Source organism: Ornithodoros turicata, chromosome 6 (genome assembly GCF_037126465.1).
Source record: "Ornithodoros turicata isolate Travis chromosome 6, ASM3712646v1, whole genome shotgun sequence".
NCBI lineage: Eukaryota > Metazoa > Arthropoda > Arachnida > Ixodida > Argasidae > Ornithodoros > Ornithodoros turicata.
Genome location: NC_088206.1, coordinates 55,632,412 through 55,651,399, shown reverse-complemented (window position 1 = coordinate 55,651,399; position 18,988 = coordinate 55,632,412). Strand labels below are relative to the sequence as shown.

General features: G+C 48.0%; 1 protein-coding gene across 2 annotated transcripts; it reads right to left on the bottom strand.

Annotated features, from left to right (window-relative positions):
- Positions 1 to 1,657: 1,657 nt before the first annotated feature.
- Positions 1,658 to 9,449, bottom strand: LOC135398076 (uncharacterized). Of its 2 annotated transcripts, XM_064629509.1 has the most exons (6): positions 9,287 to 9,449; positions 9,101 to 9,195; positions 8,809 to 8,994; positions 6,557 to 6,688; positions 5,820 to 5,916; positions 1,658 to 5,246 (listed from the first exon to the last, which is right to left on the bottom strand). In XM_064629509.1, the coding sequence occupies exons 1-6, from the start codon at positions 9,361 to 9,363 to the stop codon at positions 1,691 to 1,693; spliced, it is 4,143 nt and encodes a 1,380-aa protein (XP_064485579.1). In that variant the 5' UTR covers positions 9,364 to 9,449; the 3' UTR covers positions 1,658 to 1,690. The 2 variants fall into 2 exon arrangements, with proteins under 2 accessions (XP_064485579.1, XP_064485580.1); XM_064629510.1 differs by lacking the exons at positions 6,557 to 6,688; positions 8,809 to 8,994; positions 9,101 to 9,195; positions 9,287 to 9,449 and having other exon boundaries at positions 5,784 to 5,889.
- Positions 9,450 to 18,988: the final 9,539 nt, after the last annotated feature.

Below are 18,988 nucleotides of genomic sequence, written 5' to 3'. Positions count from 1 at the left end.
GCGACATCTTGCGCCAGAAAACTCCAACATCGACTGCCTTTGTGTAACTATTGCTGTTGGTAGCAGATAAACTGAGCAGATGGTCACAATTCTATCAAGGCACATCTTCACTGCTACAACTTCCACATTCGTGACTACGTGCACTTGTTTGGCTGGGAGAGACCCTCGTGTGACAATAGCTACACCACCAGATGCACGAGTTACATAAATTCGATCTTTTTGAGAAACATTGTGCTTGCGCAGTACATTTGGTGTATGTCTGTTTAGATATCTTTCGCGAAGACAAAAACATGCTGCGTTATACTTGACGAGAAGATCATTGACGTCACCTAGAAAGCGGACCACGGCAATACCAGCTTCCATGGCATAGTGGCTATAGGATGACCGCCCTCCACGCCGAGACTGGGAGGTGACGTGGGTTCGAATCCCAGCACCGGCTGTGCTGTCTGGGGTTTTCCCTGGGGTTTCCGGCAGACTTTCCTGACGGTATGTCGGCACACTTACCCTTGGAGTCGGCCCAGGAGGCTTCTGTCCATCTGTCCACGTCTGTATGCCGCTCATAGCTACAGTTGTTTCGCGGCGCTAACGGGGAATTAACAAAAATACCACGGCAGTTCCATTAGCCCATAATTAGGGTTCCGACTTTTCGGGGGCTTTTCCTGATAAATAGGGTTCCGATGTTTCGGATTTATCCGACAAACTCCGATAAACTCTCTGATGTTCTTTTGCAAAAAGTCGGATTTATCCGATAAACTCAGATTTTTCAAAGGCCCACGTCGGCATTACGGTTTTCCCGTTTCCTTCTTCCTTTGTCAACAACCTAAAAAATTGGTCAGAAGTAGTTCTTTCCAAGTCTTTCCAAGCCAACCTTACAGGCGGATCACAAATTACTTAGCTCACAATGGTCACAATTTCGTTCACGAAAGTACTTAAGTCATCCTCGGTGCTTTCGAGTGGCGGGTTCAGACCCACCGTTTTAGAGGGGGAGGGCTGTTACTTTGTCTAAGCACGTAGTGGGAGACGGGAAAGGGGAAAATCCAATGTATAAACCGACGCTTTGGGGGCTATCGCCCAACTGCCCACCTCCTGGTTCCTCCACTGATGCTTTCTTTTTGTTTGTCTTTAACACTCTTCCGATTTATTTCTGATAAAACCTTGCAATCCATTCCCTTATGACTGCGAGCTGGGGTCCGTGGTGGCGCCACTCACCAAACGCGTTGAATACTGTAGTAGCACGTACCGGCGTCCTATAAACAGGTGTCATTCACTGCCTTCGTAAGAAAATATTCTACGGTACTGCATTTCACATTGGAGTTACATTTCGCAACTCAATGCAGCCTTGTTTGCTACATAATACCACCTGCATACATTCCGTGCGACATACGCCAGGAGTGACGTAAGAATCACTTTCATGTTCACGAAAAGGCGCAACGCAAATTTTGTGGTACATTTTTTACAGTTTGACATTTTCGCTTAAAACATATGTTCAACAAGTAAGACCGAAATAATCTATGAAAGCAAATTTCCTTTATTACATGTGTCGTACTATCCAAGTGTTCCTCCCGTTACATATCGAACGAGTCCGTAACCATCGTACAAGACACCCCACACCCCACCCACCCCCCTTCAACCCACTTCACCCACTGCTCCAACCCACTTCACGCTTGACCACTATGATGGGAGACTCCATTTAAGGTTGATCATCTGCGTTGTCAGTAGGCTTGTCATTGTGAGAATGTTGGACCGTAGTCTCACTAGTACGACCACGACGAAGTGCGGAATCGGATAGTGTGTCTTTGAATGACACTGATCGTCTGCTCACAGTGCGACAGATAGGCAAACTTCGCTTATGCTCCATTGACTGCGGAGGGCACGAGGCGGTCTTAGCGCTATTACTTAATGTCCGTACCTGTTCCATAGGGCTCTGTGTCAGAGTGATTGAGTCACAGTGATGGTCTTCAGGTGAGCGCAGTCCAAAAGACAGCAGTTGTTCGTGAAACGTTGAGCGTGGTTCCTGTTGCCGGTGGTGGTTGTAGGGTATCGTCTTGGAGACACCAGAGTCGCTGTACGAGACCCTGGCTTCCTGCGAGGTAGAGGCAACGGGCGTGGAAATCAGCTCGGTGGGGAACGATACTCTCCGGACTCTCTTTTGTTCTGGTGAATCGGGGATCGATCTTTTCTGCGTTTCAGATCTGGCTGCCCTGCTTTGCGATAGTAAGACAGCATTATACAAGGATTCGAAACACGGCTCTTCTAAAACTGAAACACGTCTTCCAGCCGCGTTGGGCAAACCGCTTCGTGGGGTTTCGCGATGTAGCTCTCTTAACACTCGATCATCAGGGCTTGGAATGGGTACGACGGCTACAGTTCCACCATCACTGATTCCAGTGGGGTCGGATTGCTGCGTCGCTGCGGGCTCAGTGCAAGAACATGGTCCTGTGTGAGAACACACGATTCGACGCAGGTTCACTTTTTCAGGCGTTAAAGGCTTTCCTACATCCAGCGACTTGCGACCCGTTGCGTGTTGAGCAGGTTCTGTTCCCGTCACACTCAGCCTGTCTGGTGCCAGCAATTCGAGGCAATCTGCCTGACCTAAGGAACTAAAACGTGTTTCAGTGTCTTCAAGGACGCATTGCCCCCGATGTAAATCCATAATAGCTCTTAAAACTGGGTGCTGTCGCAGAATCAGGTTTTGCAAACTCAATGGCTGAACGGTGTCTTCCACATCATGCATTGCGAAATAGGAGTATGGTGCGTAGAATCTGGGCGTGGAATCCGAACGTCGCATTTTGTGTAGGATGTACAGAGTTTCGTCAAGTATACTTGGAGATTGCACCGGCGAGAGATTTCGGCGTTCTCTGTAGTAATGCCGGTTACCGAGTGCTAAGAGTTTCATGAATGGTGCACGAAGGGCTCTTTGTGAAACGTGTCCTGAAGACCATCCTTGTTGTTGCGTCGTGCGGTGACCGGAAAGAGTTGTCCGCGTTTGGGTATGGACAGCACAGATGCTACCTTTCACCGGAATTTCTTGTTCTTCATTACTCGTGGAAGTATTGGTTTCTTCAATCATGTTGGATGATTGGTGCAGCCTGACACCAATGTTTCTTCCATGGCGCTCCACCGAACGCCACGCGTCTGAAGACATTGAGGTATAAGGCTTGCCGAACTCGATATCGGGATTCACGTCAGATTCAGAACGGGAAGACACGACCGACATTGCGGCCAATTTTAAAGGGTCGTCTGAATCACGGGACGACGACACCGAAGATATCCTCATTTCTTCCATCGAACTTCCTTCCCCTGTTTCCGTATTATATGCGTCCCTGGCGCTGCTCTCACGTACAATAAAGGGAGGGAGAGCTCCAATCGCTATTGGCCTCAATGTCATAGCAGCCCTGCTCTGCAGTAGTGCTTCGAGGGAGCCGGCCCTTTTCGCTTCATTAATCCGTCGCTGGTGGATGGCGATTTCATTAGAAAATAATTGAGAATATTTAGTAGCTGGACTCAGTGCGTCTTCAACTGTAGTCGTTGCATTGCTTTGGCATTGGGGGCTTGGAGAGAGTTCTGTTGTGGATCGCCGCGCTCTCCGACTCGGTGTGTTGCGCCATTCCTCGAATGCACAGTCATCTCTTGCAGAACACTGTTCAAATCCAGCATTGTCAGAAGTACTAAGAGGGGAGAACAATAACTCCTCCGTCGATGCCTGGTTAATATCTAATGAGACGAAGTCGAAACCAGACGACATGAGATCAGTTGGTGTTGTGCAGCTATCTGCTGCGACAGTTTTGCCGCAATTTTCTGGTGAAAACACATCATCTGGTAGGCAGGAAGGTATTAAGAAGTTATCTATTAAATGAATATTTGTGCCGTACATTTCTGTTGTTAAGTTCGGACTGCTAGGTTCAGACTCACTATGCGGCAGCTCGATTTCTGAGGGTTGCAAAGTTTGTTCACTTGCTAGAGACGTATCTAAAACGGTCGGGTGATTGTTCGCAACGTTGCTTGGTGGAAGGAGCGACGGCTGACTAATTCTTCTGCTGTCCCGTATGGTTATGGTTAGTTGAAGTTGTTCATTTCGTTTCTGTTCAGTGCGCCCTAGTTGATATTGGCCACCGTGCATACCTTCTATTTCTGCTTCACCTGCTGACATATTGGTTGCGTGCTCCTTACCTGTTTTTCCTAACATTACATTTGGTCCACCTATTGCGTCCGGTTGACTAGAAGCGACATCCACGGACCTCACTTGGCAACAAGAACCAGGAGGAGATGTCCAGGACACGGATACGTCAGAGGGTTTCGAAGGATAGGAGTTCATGCCTGAAGATTCTCCGTAAGACGATTTTGTATTCGGAGATGTTCCAAATGGTGTAGTGCTGAAGTAGTGTTTGAGGTCGCGGTATGTGACTATCAAAGAGGGCAATTTCTGTGATGTTGACCTGTCCGTTGGTACACATTCCTCGGACACTGCATCATTATGACCAGGTTCCTGCGGAGGAGGCGTTTGGATTGTTATGCCCGTTGCACGCGAAGTTGTTTTGTTATGTCTAATTGATCCCGAGAAGATGCTAGGATCTTTCGTTGAAGATTGTATGATTTCACGCTCGCGGTTTACACACGAGTCTTCCAGTTCAGCCTCTTGTGACATAAATGCAGTTTGCCCAGCTGCTATAACCGGCTTTATGGGTTCTACGTTAACCACCACACCTCGTGCAACGAGGAGGTCCTTTAGTTCTTCGGGATATGGGATATGGCTCGAGGATGGCAGCTTCGATGCTGCGGAACCATCCTGGTTGGGGCTTCTTCCTCTGTTTATCTTTCTGTGACTGGTACGTCGCTGTTTGGATCTTGGTGACGACCTGGTGGAGGCGTCGTCGACTGAACGCGCAAGGGGTGTAGTCGGCCCTCGATGAATAGGGGCAATACACGTCTTCTTCTCGAGCAACGTTGAGCAGTCATCAGAGAGAAAGGTATTACTTGCTTCCTTGTTAACTTGGTTGCCTTTAGAGCACCGTATGTAGCGTGGCGGATGCTTAGGAATTCTGGCGTAACCCCAAGAGGCATGTTCCCCGTAGTTATAACGCTGTCGAGGGTCAACGCTGCTCTGAAAGGCAGAAGGCGTGCGAGGGCGGTGTAGGGTGGAAGATACGGATGAGCCAGTATTTGGACGCCAATCGAGGTCCGTTGAGGTATCCATAGTGTCCGTAGGCCCGGCACAGGATTGCTTCTCCTTCGTTGCACGTGATAGCCTGCAAGTACGAAAGGTACCGACGACCGGGAACTTTTTTGAGCATTAGTTAGCAAATTCAATTGAACGGTAATGTAACAGCAACAAGACGAGGTATGATATATGATTGATTGCGTGCATACTGATTAAAGCTCCGATAACGGTATTCTGGAAATGGGAAACTACAAATATATTTCATTGTCAAACTAAGCATTATGCGGTCACTCCGGGTTCTTCCTTATCAGAGATATTATATACACCGTAAAAAATCCGTAATTTTACACAAAAGTGACTACTAGCCGTGTTGCCGGCATGTGCGCCGTAAAGTAGTTATTGCAAAAAATATTCGTTCGCAGTGCACACTGCACAGCTCACATAAACGAAAAGAATGACGGAAAGAAATGAAAGGAATACATTAACGGGGTATTAACCCAGAAGCCCAGTGCGGAGCTGTGCAGTGTGCACTCCAAACGGATTTTGTGCAGCATATCGGTTACGACACATGCCGGGAACAGTGTTAGCTGTCACTTGTGCATCAAATTACGGGAATTCTTCTTACATTGTAGAACTTTATGGGGAGTTGCAGTCGGCCTACCGTCTGTATGAGTAAGCTGCTCCTATGAAGAGTAATGTCAGAAGAAGTGCCAATGTCGGCAGTGTGCTGAAGAGAGCGCTTGCCAGCGATGATTTACCTGCAGGATAGAAGGGATCGTCAATAAAGTGGTGCATTTACAACCTCGTGATCTGTATCTTCCATGCTTGTAATGAAGATAAGTTAGAAGCACGAGGTGCACAAATACGACTAAGCCGATGAATGAAAGGAGTTCATCGCAAAGGAGAGTTGTATCCGCATGACGTCACTCGAAGGGGAGCGCCACAGTCCCTAGCGAATCTAGGTAGAGATGGTAGATATATAGAGGTGTAGATGTATGTCCTGATCATCCTCCTCCTTGGAATCACCGTTCGTTTGGTGTCCCTAAGTTTTTGTGCTGCTTGAATACAATTTGTTACTGTTTGTTTGTTTGCTATTGTTTGTTTCTTTGGCGTTAATGGACTTCGCAATAGCTCATGCCAGTGAGCGACATTCTAGACCAAATTTCGCCAGGACAATTTTAGGGACCGCGTCTCTGGCAGATCCTATTCTACTCTAGCGTTTCCAATATTTATACAAATAAAAAAAAAAGAGTGATTATGAATTAATTTATGCGTGTCACTGCAGTGATCTTTGAATTGACCAGTGAATCAACAGTGTTCCGCATTGGTAGACGCTTCTGTGTACACACACCTACATCGTTTCTACAAGGTTCCTGAAGGAGATGAAATAGTACATACGGGGAAGGCACTTCTGGTTATCAGTAAGCACGTAAGGCTGAGGGCAGTAGCATAGGAAGTCGACGCATTTCATGTTCTTGTCGTGATGAGCGCATTCCAAGTCACTTGCACAGGATTCGTACAAGTGCTTTCCTGGAAAGATGCGGATAGGTCTTAAAGGAGCACAGAAAGCCTTCTAAATTTTCACTTGGAACTTAACTTGATGATTAACACACAAATTTTCTCTGCACGCGATATTTTTCATAGACAAAAACACACCCGAACATCGCCGCGCGCGTTGCCGCTCGACTCGCTCAGCAGGGAAAACTAGGAACAGGAGGAGAAAACGTCATCGGTGATGTCATTACGGCTCAAAGGGGCGACCGCGCTTCTATCGACGTCAGCGCTGACTGGTTTGCTTTCGGTTTCGGTTTCGTTATTTCTTTTTCGTTGCTTTCTTCCACGGTCAAGTTGTGAATAATGGAGGACTTCGAATTGTGTGCGGAATATTGACACGGGTTGCCAGTTGCAGTGCACGTTGATATGTCTTACATGTCGACGGGCGCAACCTTAACCGCCGCTGTCGATCACCATGTAATAACCAAACAAAAAGCTCCAAGACAGCCCGAATGAGCTCAAACTGACATGTTTGCGTCGTCCATGTTTGTAGCCTGCCTCGCTAATTCTCGTTGACCATAAATTGTGGCGGTTTTATGACATTGCTTGGCTCTGTTGATCTTTGCAACAGACAATGGATGGTCAACGCCTGCTGCCGCGACGTGCCGGCGACGGCATTGCGATAGATTTCACTGGATTGTGTCTGACAACGTATCCGTAAGAACACACCTCCAGCTGAATGAGACATTAACTGAATGACTAGTAAAGTTGCTAGTCGAAGCGATGGGCGAATTAGTTATCATAGCGATGTGGCGATCATTTTGAAGTGTGAACTGAAGCAACGCTTAGTGTTGAGCTGTGTTTGTACTCATTGCCGCCAACAACAGAACAACAGTAACAATCATCACGATAATAAACGCCATACAAGACACAGACACGGACAGAACAGCGTTCAGCTGGCAACTGAAATTCCAATTTTCATAATCCACCTACTCCGGAAGGTCGCGCGAAACAAAAGCGAGCTCGAGCGGGGGCAGGTTGACCGGTTTTTGGCTAACGTTGTTCTGAGACTTCTCACTGAAGAATACCTCCACAATCTCATGGCCTAACCTTGAACGATGCGTTGAACGGTGTCTCTAGCCCAATGTTCGTTTACTGTATCTGAATAAATCAAAGAAAAAGCGAAAAGAAACACTTCTTCCACCGCTGACGCTTACGGAGACCAACCAGTAACCAACCAGCGGGCTGTTCCCTTGTGACGTAAATATGCCGTGAGGGACCGATCGGTTCGTTCCGGCCATTGCCACAGTTGCCCACGATCGCGTTTTTTAAAATCAAATTGTGCGATATTTATTCATCTATTGAATGAATCACTTTGCTTGGTGCATTTTAATAGGCAGGTTAATGGATTGGCTCGAAAAAATGGTAGTGATTGAAATCCTTTCTGGGCTCCTTTAAAGGGACGGTTGCATCCGGAAACCCACCTATGAGAACGATACGACTATGTTCGGCATCGGCCGACAATCTACAATTTTTTCGCCCGAAAAAAATTGCTTGGATGTTAAATAAACGAACTTTAAACATCAATGCTGCTCCCGCTACCGCAAAAAGTCCATCGGAGGATGTTGTGGACGGTGTAAGATGGTGGAAGATGTGAGCCGTCATGAGGAATGCGAAGTGGTTGGGAAGGTTCTAGAGGGTCAAACCGTACGCAGAATGCAGCACCCATTATTTCTTTTTGAGAATATATGTATCGGAATCCGATCCGCAAGCACGTGATCATATGAACTAATTAATAGCTCTGCATTGTATGGAATTAGCTGCGTCACTCTGTTTGGTTGGGCTGACGGAGACATATTTGTTGACCGGGTCCGGCCCGAGGTCCTGGCATATTTTGTCGGCCCGGCCCGGAGCATACAGTAAAGACAAAGCCCTGGACGGGCCCGCGGGTCGGCCCGGTCGTGCAGAGCTCTGCTCTCAACATCCAGCGTCTGCTCTTGTTACGTACTACGTCGAACAACAATCAACTTACGCCATTATTGATAATAAATAACTAATAACATGATAGTATAGTATTGAATCGACTCGAACGGACGCGACCGTCTCTTTAAACAAAGAAGTGTAACGGGACCCCTTTCGTAGAAGCAGCAGCTCACCTCGGACACATTTTGCGACTCCGTCGGTGTCCCTTATGAAAATCGGTGTTCCACGGGCACAGTCGCACCTGGAGTGAAGTGCTGTCCTTCTCGCAACGCATGCCAACCCTAAGCCGGACGCACATTCCTCGTCGCTCTTGCACGAGATTCCGTACCCAAATTTTTCGATATCGGGGTTAACGTGCACTGCAAGGATTGAGACATCGCATACTCATAACCCGTGAGGGAACGTGCACAAAGAACCCACACTCCAACGAAGGACACACTGCTTCGTGTAACTTTTGAAACCTACGTTTACTTCCGCTGAGGGATGGGTATTCAGGTATTGTTGCCGGGTAATTTGAGAAATCAGTTTGGTCCTGATACGTATCAGTGTCTTCTGCTGATCTGCAAGAGTGATCAACACAGAAAATGGCTGACGAATAGAGAACCACATTCGACCACTACAGCTTCGTTTCGCTCCAAAAGTAACCCTTACCTGAAATCTGGAAACTGCCTCGCGGTGCATGAGGATAGGAAGCAGAGGAACCGGATGGTACTAGAGAAACGTATCATAGTTCTATGTTCTACAGCGCTTGTGGGGATAGCGCCGGCTGGTTTATTGCGGCCACAACAGTCCAAATAGGTCTACAGCAGTAGATCCGAGTCCTTCTTCTTCTTCTTCTTCTACCAATGAGTTCTTGTTCTCCTTCCTCGTGCTCGCAGATACTGACAGAAAGCTCTTCTTCTTCTTCCTTTGGTGTGGTGGAAGGTCGTTTTACAGAATAACGGCACGTGGTCAGGTGTATACCATAGCAACCATCTAAAACCAAAGACTATCCTGCCCTGGAGACTGGATGTCCCCTCTCCCTCCTTCACTATGTGGATGGTGGTGGTGCCGATGGCGAAAGTGCTCGCCGTTGTCAGCCTCACAGATGTGGGCAACGTCACGACTGACGCCCTGGGGAATGTCCGTCCTGGGCCGACTTTCACTATGTGGACATGTGGCTTCAATATGCGGCCTGCCTCATCCAATTGTAGCAGAGGGTTATATAGTTGTGTAATAATGATAATATGAAACGTTAAAATGATGGTATAATATGCAGTATATAGATATGAAATAATCAAATGTTTTCGTTAATGTTATCTGTAACGTGATAATTTGTAATAATATCGTTTTCCTCTATAATGGCCATGAAGATATCGTAAATAAATAAAATGTTCCGGTTTTCGTTAGCTAAGTTATTGTGAGATCCAGGGCCCTATTGCGCCATCCTCTATTGTCTTTCATTGTCGGCTTGGCTGTATGTACGATCGTGTACGTAATAATAATATGAATAGTTTTATCCTTGTCTAATACAAAAAGGACGACATTGTATAAATGTAAGACTGCAAGGACTACGCCTAAATGCTTCTTCCAGTTCATTCATGGTGTTATGTCATCTCCGTGGGATTGCCTCTCCACGGCCAGGAGTATAGAGGTTAGCGCGCACAACGTTGACAATATCAGCATTTGCTGCTTGGATGATCCGCAACCACATCCCCACTCCTTGAAATATATGTATCCGCAGCTGCGCAGATATTGAGTATATCCGCACATCCATCTACATGATGAAAATATTACATTATTACATGATAAGCATTTTTACACAAAACAAGGTCCAGGGGATATCCAGTATATACGCGAGATATCCATTGCTCCTCGCTCACACATGTTGTACCAGTACACATTGTCAGAACTTCGCTGAAATAAAGGCACATGCCTCTCAATTTACCACGTAGCCACCCCATACTCACGGGACACCTCATTCAAATCACTGCAGTTTTTTTTTTTTTTAGCTCCTCCTGGTTATACTCCCTGCACAGCGTTGGACTTGTTGCAAACCTTGCTTAAAGCGGACTCATGCGATCTAGTTAACGTTCCCTTCCGGATAGAGTTGGCTGCACCGTCGCAAAACTGTTTTCTTCGGTTTGCTTTCCTGCTGCGCTCTAAGAACGAAATGTAATCGGCGCCAGCGTGCAGAACATGCTAGCAAACGACAAAGCCATTATTTTCACTCGCAGGGATCTGGAAAACTGCAGTAAGCTTGTCGAATTTGTCGATTGCAATCAATTCCTAGACTGTTACTGTAGGGAATGAAATCATTTTGGCCCAAATATCGCGGGCGGGCGTGCCGAGAGAAGCGATTTTGCTGCATCTCACATAGACTCCCATGTATTGAAAATCTGACAAACTTTAATTCGCCAAAAATCAGTGGATCGCGTTACGCCTTCAAAGATGTGTCATTCTCTGGATAAACTCGAGGGGAACACTCCTGTACCTGTTTCGTGAAGAAATTTAGAGAGGTTTACGAGAGCCCTGCGAACAAAATTTCTCCATAGACTTTCTTAAGAAGTGAGTCCGCCTTAACAAGTCTTCTTCATTCTGTACAATCCATGGCAAGCTTGATGGTTGTTCACTTTCTATCTCTCTCTCTCATTTGTGCAGGAGCAAAAGTAGATTCAACACAGTTGTGATACCTTCAGTAGTCTTCTTGAAAGTCGGATGTGTCTACCTCCAAGGCAGGAAGTTCGGGAACGGTCACTGAGGCCAAGCAATTGTCACAAACAACGTATATAATTCTTACGCGTAACATCATACAGGAACCTTCAAAATGAAACCGGATTCGACGAAATCAGGCAGATGCAAGACACGAACTCACTATTCTTGAACACCCGCCAAATGCGCTAAGCACTCCACAACACTGGCAGGACTTCCTGACGACTTGCCAAGGATATCGTTCGAAGGACACCCATTCACACTCTTCAATCCCTCTCCTACGTTTTCCCTAAACACACTCAACGAGACGGGGGCATTATAGAAAGAAAGCATGGCGGGGCTACCACACAAATATCTGTTGCTAAAGGGAATAGCAAGACGAAGGCCGGATTGAGGGGATGACGGCTTTAATGTTCCATTTGTCTCGACTTGATTACTCTGAGTGAGTGATGAATAACCACAAAATCTTAAAATAGACTAAAATCTTAGACCAGTCGATTTCACGTCAGATCAGGCAGGAAGGTCCCATCGAGCCAATGGATTTTCATTATTTTTAATTTTTATTTTAAAATTTTTATGCTTTAGTATACACCCAGGCCAGCCGGCCAACCGCACATTTTGGCGCGCTGGTGCAACGCTCTGTGATATAAAAAATTGCGAACATGCACTAGCGCGCAATCGCGTAATTTGTCGTGCTGTAGACGTATACCCTCCTCCTATACTGAGCATAAATTTATCCAGATTTTAATGCTCTTTCATTTGGTATATCTATTGTGCGTGTACTTGCGGCATATGTCTGCTGAGACGAGCACGAAGAAGCACGGGCACAGGGATGAAGGACGGTAATCCACCGCACCGCCACCTATCTGTAATAGTTGTAAAGAAGTTCTTCTTTTACTTCTACGTCTCGAATTTTCGAATTCTTTTCAACTATTACAGATAGGTGGCGGGGCGGTGGATTGTAAACTTTTACCTTCCTTATTTTGTTATTAAACCGTTGACAGTCCAGCTATATCCGGGGTGCGTGTCGCCCTTTTTTTAAGTGATTCAGTGTGTCCGTGTTTTACAGCGACGGCTGTCAACGGGAAGGTTTCAGGAGGTTTCAAGATGCGCGTAGACAGAGATAGCGACAGCTGCTCGCGTAGCATAAATCAATTGAATGATGGCAGCTGAGGGAAAGGCACCAGCAGTGGGATTCGAACCCATACACCCTGATTGCCAGTCAGAGATTCTGCCAATTACACAATGCGTACTTTTTTTTTTCTAAACAGACTTTAATGCAATGATGATATGTGCAAGAGTGATGTCAATAATATTTACAGCTTCTCACCTCACATAGCGTCACAATGTGCACAGCGACAACATGGCAGATCGGCAGTGAGACAGAGAACGAACACACACACACTCTCTCTCTCCCTCCCTCTGCAGATACGACGTATAGGAGTCAATAATCGACGGGGCCTCCTCGCAAAAGACCCGGCACGGCGAGCCACTTCTGTGCCGACCCGATTCTTCACATGATGCAATAATGAGGTAAGGGAAAAGACCATTCTCCGGAATATCGGCCAGGGTCCCACCGGCGGATCATTGGCGTCATAAATCCACCGGGCTATACCCACAGTGCATACAACCCCGGCAGGATTAGCACATCCCATGGCAGAGAACCGTCTGACCGGACAGGGAGGAAGCGTATGGATCCGGGATCGAGATAGGTGGTCTCCTTGAAAGTACGCTGGAAGACGACCCAGAAGAAGATAGCATCTCGACAGTTCAGAAAGGCCATGTTGAATCGTTTCTTCTTCTGGACAGGGGCGACAGTTGGAGATGTCCCATGGCACCCAGATCCCTCTGTCGCGAAGCCAGGCACGCAGGGGCAAAGTCCCTGTATACAGCCGGTAGAAGAAGGTTGTGGATACCTAGCAGATAATAAGGAACATAGGTCCGTGCTGTGCACCTGCCAGGTAACAACTGGCCGGCGCGTTTATTGCGTCGTCGTCATCATGATGGCGTCCACAGAGGGCGCTACAGGGCTCCCCCCTCTAGAGCGTCGTCCGGCTGGAGACGGTCGGAAGAGAGAGACCATGTCACAGTCCTTCGGCCTGTGACGGGCTTCAGTGTGGCTGAATAGGCGGGAAGGTCCAAGTAGGTGTTAAAGGGGATGACGGAGGAGACGTACGCTGGCTTCACGCGATCCAGGGCTACCGTGTCGTGTTTGCCACCGAGGTCAAAGCGACGGTCTTGGGGGTGCGGGAGAGCACAGGGTACGGTCCGGAGTAGTGTGGCGTAAGGGGTGGCTTGGCGCGGTCGGTTCTGATGAACACGTGCGAAGCGTTCTTGAGGTCCTGGCTGACGAAAACGAAAACTTTGACGAAAACTTTGACGAAAACGGTTCTCCGCGTCGGCATGCGCGGCGCAACCGGGGTGATGGAGCGGAACAAGTCATGGAGCTTGTCGATGTACGCGGTCTGGGATGGAAGGGGCTCGGCGGGGCTGGGGGTGAGAAAATCACCTGGGAGCCGGATCGGGGAGCCGTACACCAACTCTGCTGAACTGCAGCTAAGGTCTTCCTTGACGGAGGATCTGATGCCCAGCAGCGCGAAGGGAAGGTGTTGGCTCCAGTGCGCAGGGTTATCGTGAGCAGTGAGTGCCACCTTCAGCTGACGGTGTAGTCGCTCGACTAGGCCATTCGCCGCGGGGTGATAGGCAGTCGTGTGGATATGGCGAGTTCCGAGTAGCTGCGTAAGGGCAGCATAGCTGGGCGAACTCACTCATGAGGGCCCTAATGAGTGCCCCTCACCCTCACCTCACGCCTTTGAGGTGAGGGTGAGTGAGGGCAAGCCCGCGATGAGGCCATCCGTGAGTGCACTCATGAGGTTTTGCCCCTCATGAGACCTCCTGTGAGCGCACTCATGAGGTCTGAGGGGCGCCAGGTCTGTGTTAGTGAAGTCACTGGAGAGGCCTGAGGGGTGTGAGGTCACTATGAGTGCACTCAGAAATGAGGTCAAATGACCCATACGAGGCTTGCGCAAATTATGAAGGCACTCACACGTGAGGCCTTCAGTAACGCGAAGCCTATTGACCACGCTCAAGCCAAGAGGCCTACGGTGAGTGCACTCATCCTCATATGTGGGATGGACAGGGTATCTATTTATTGATGACGAAAAGACTAGACCGTGGCAGGGACCACTTTGTTGTATTTCCTGCGCAGCCATCTGAAGGGGTGGTGTGCACGTTTTTAGCAATTTCGTCTACGTCGGCTCAGGCTTGCCTTATCATGGTCGTCTACGTCGCGCTCGGAACACAGCGAAGCGTCCTAAGCTGACTGATTGATTACTTGGTGATATGGTTCCAATGACCCAACTATCAGCAGGGTGTACATTAAAGGGCTGGTGTGCACATTTTTAGCAATTTCGTCTACATCGCGCTGGGAACACAGCGAAGCTTTCTAAGCTCACGGATTACTTGGTGATATGGTTCCAATGACCCAACTACCAGCGGGGTGCACATTAAAGGGCTGGTGTGCACATTTTTAGCAATTTCGTCTGTGTATCGCTGGGAATACAGCTAAGCGTCCTGACCTGACTGGTTACTTGATGATATGGTTCCAATGACCCAACTACCAGCGGGGTGCACATTAAAGGGCTGGTGTGCACATTTTTTAGAAATTTCGTCTATGTCGCGCTGGGAACACAGCGAAGCGTTCTAAGCTGACTGATTACTTGATGATATGGTTCCAATGACCCAACTACCAGCGGGGTGCACATTAAAGGACTGATGTGCACATTTTTAGCAATTTCGTCTGTGTCTCGCTGGGAATACAGCTAAGCGTCCTGAGCTGACTGGTTACTTGATGATATGGTTCCAATGACCCAACTACCAGCGGGGTGCACATTAAAGGGCTGGTGTGCACATTTTTAGCAATTTCGTCTGTATCTCGCTGGGAATACAGCTAAGCGTCCTGAGCTGACTGGTTACTTGATGATATGGTTCCAATGACCCAACTACCAGCGGGGTGCACATTAAAGGGCTGGTGTGCACATTTTTAGCAATTTCGTCTGTGTCTCGCTGGGAATACAGCTAAGCGTCCTGAGCTGACTGGTTACTTGATGATATGGTTCCAATGACCCAACTACCAGCGGGGTGCACATTAAAGGGCTGGTGTGCACATTTTTAGCAATTTCGTCTGTGTCTCGCTGGGAATACAGCTAAGCGTCCTGAGCTGACTGGTTACTTGATGATATGGTTCCAATGACCCAACTACCAGCGGGGTGCACATTAAAGGGCTGGTGTGCACATTTTTAGCAATTTCGTCTGTGTCTCGCTGGGAATACAGCTAAGCGTCCTGAGCTGACTGGTTACTTGATGATATGGTTCCAATGACCCAACTACCAGCGGGGTGCACATTAAAGGGCTGGTGTGCACATTTTTAGCAATTTCGTCTGTGTCTCGCTGGGAATACAGCTAAGCGTCCTGAGCTGACTGGTTACTTGATGATATGGTTCCAATGACCCAACTACCAGCGGGGTGCACATTAAAGGGCTGGTGTGCACATTTTTAGCAATTTCGTCTGTGTCTCGCTGGGAACACAGCGAAGCGTTCTAAGCTGACTGATTACTTGATGATATGGTTCCAATTACCCAACTACCAGCGGGGTGCACATTAAAGGGCTGGTGTGCACATTTTTAGAAATTTCGTCTATGTATCGCTGGGAATACAGCTAAGCGTCCTGAGCTGACTGGTTACTTGATGATATGGTTCCAATGACCCAACTACCAGCGGGGTGCACATTAAAGGGCTGGTGTGCACATTTTTAGCAATTTCGTCTGTGTCTCGCTGGGAATACAGCTAAGCGTCCTGAGCTGACTGGTTACTTGATGATATGGTTCCAATGACCCAACTACCAGCGGGGTGCACATTAAAGGGCTGGTGTGCACATTTTTAGCAATTTCGTCTGTGTCTCGCTGGGAATACAGCTAAGCGTCCTGAGCTGACTGGTTACTTGATGATATGGTTCCAATGACCCAACTACCAGCGGGGTGCACATTAAAGGGCTGGTGTGCACATTTTTAGCAATTTCGTCTGTGTCTCGCTGGGAATACAGCTAAGCGTCCTGAGCTGACTGGTTACTTGATGATATGGTTCCAATGACCCAACTACCAGCGGGGTGCACATTAAAGGGCTGGTGTGCACATTTTTAGCAATTTCGTCTGTGTCTCGCTGGGAATACAGCTAAGCGTCCTGAGCTGACTGGTTACTTGATGATATGGTTCCAATGACCCAACTACCAGCGGGGTGCACATTAAAGGGCTGGTGTGCACATTTTTAGCAATTTCGTCTGTGTCTCGCTGGGAATACAGCTAAGCGTCCTGAGCTGACTGGTTACTTGATGATATGGTTCCAATGACCCAACTACCAGCGGGGTGCACATTAAAGGGCTGGTGTGCACATTTTTAGCAATTTCGTCTGTGTCTCGCTGGGAACACAGCGAAGCGTTCTAAGCTGACTGATTACTTGATGATATGGTTCCAATTACCCAACTACCAGCGGGGTGCACATTAAAGGGCTGGTGTGCACATTTTTAGAAATTTCGTCTATGTATCGCTGGGAATACAGCTAAGCGTCCTGAGCTGACTGGTTACTTGATGATATGGTTCCAATGACCCAACTACCAGCGGGGTGCACATTAAAGGGCTGGTGTGCACATTTTTAGCAATTTCGTCTGTGTCTCGCTGGGAATACAGCTAAGCGTCCTGAGCTGACTGGTTACTTGATGATATGGTTCCAATGACCCAACTACCAGCGGGGTGCACATTAAAGGGCTGGTGTGCACATTTTTAGCAATTTCGTCTGTGTCTCGCTGGGAATACAGCTAAGCGTCCTGAGCTGACTGGTTACTTGATGATATGGTTCCAATGACCCAACTACTAGCGGGGTGCACATTAAAGGGCTGGTGTGCACATTTTTAGCAATTTCGTCTGTGTCTCGCTGGGAATACAGCTAAGCGTCCTGAGCTGACTGGTTACTTGATGATATGGTTCCAATGACCCAACTACCAGCGGGGTGCACATTAAAGGGCTGGTGTGCACATTTTTAGCAATTTCGTCTGTGTCGCGCTGGGAACACAGCGAAGCGTTCTAAGCTGACTGATTACTTGATGATATGGTTCCAATGACCCAACTACCAGCGGGGTGCACATTAAAGGACTGATGTGCACATTTTTAGCAATTTCGTCTATGTCTCGCTGGGAATACTGCCAAGTGTCCTTAGCTGACTGATTACTTGATGATATGGTTCCAGTGACCCAACTACCATCGGGGTGCACATGGGCTGGTGTGCACATTTTTAGAAATTTCGTCTATGTCGCGCTGGGAACACAGCGAAGCGTTCTAAGCTGACTGATTACTTGATGATATGGTTCCAATGACCCAACTACCATCGGGGTGCACATGGGCTGGTGTGCACATTTTTAAAAATTTCGTCTATGTCTCGCTGGGAATACGGCTAAGCGTCCTGAGCTGACTGGTTACTTGATTATATGGTTTCATGGATATGGTTTCATGGATATGGATTTATGGTTTGATGATATGGTTTTGATGGATAAGTGTTTCTTTAAACTCCCAGGTACAGCAAGCGTAGGGTCCTTAACAAGTTCGCCCTCTGCGCAGCTCTTCTTCGGACGGCTCATCGTTCACGACCACGTTTGAAATAGCACTGAAGGTGCACGACACTGGCGCAATAGGTTACTGGCCACAAGAAACACCCGAAATCACAAGGACGCCGTGTTACCACCCGTATACGCGGCAAAATTATATTGCACCCACCGCACTAATCCTTTTTACTTTATGTCATTTATAGCCCCGAGGTGCCTCAAACAAGCGATAACATCAGAAGGTTTCTCGCAGCCTCGCTATGCGCAGACACACCGGCGTCGTCCTTGTGTCGCAGTTCAACGAACTACAACCTTTCATAGTTTCGCTACAACCTTCTTAGCATAGCTACAACCTTCAAGGCTTACACTAGGACATATGCAGCGCTCGCCCCTAGTTCCGAAAAACGTGGCCCAGGAACCCTTTAAAGAGGTTGAAAAGGCTCCTATCGCGGTGCAAGAGCGATATCTGTAACCATATGGGACACTTTCCCACAGGGACTTCGATAGTGTTGGCCGCGAACACCCGAAGAACGCGGCATACCGGGCCTTTAAAACGACCGGAAAGGCTCCTATCGCGGTGCAAGAGCGATATCTGTAACCATATGGGACACTTTCCCACAGGGACTTCGGTAGTGTTGACCGCGAACACCCGAAGAACGTTGCACACCAGCCCTTTAAAACGACCGGAAAGGCTCCTATCGCGGTGCAAGAGCGATATCTGTAACCATATGGGACACTTTCCCACAGGCACTTCGGTAGTGTTGACCGCAAACACCCGAAGAACGTGGCACACCAGCCCATTAAAACGACCGGAAAGGCTCCTATCGCGGTGCAAGAGCGATATCTGTAACCATATGGGACACTTTCCTACAGGGACTTCGGTAGTGTTGACCGCGAACACCCGAAGAACGTTGCACACCAGCCCTTTAAAACGACCGGAAAGGCTCCTACCGCGGTGCAAGAGCGATATCTGTAACCATATGGGACACTTTCCCACAGGCACTTCGGTAGTG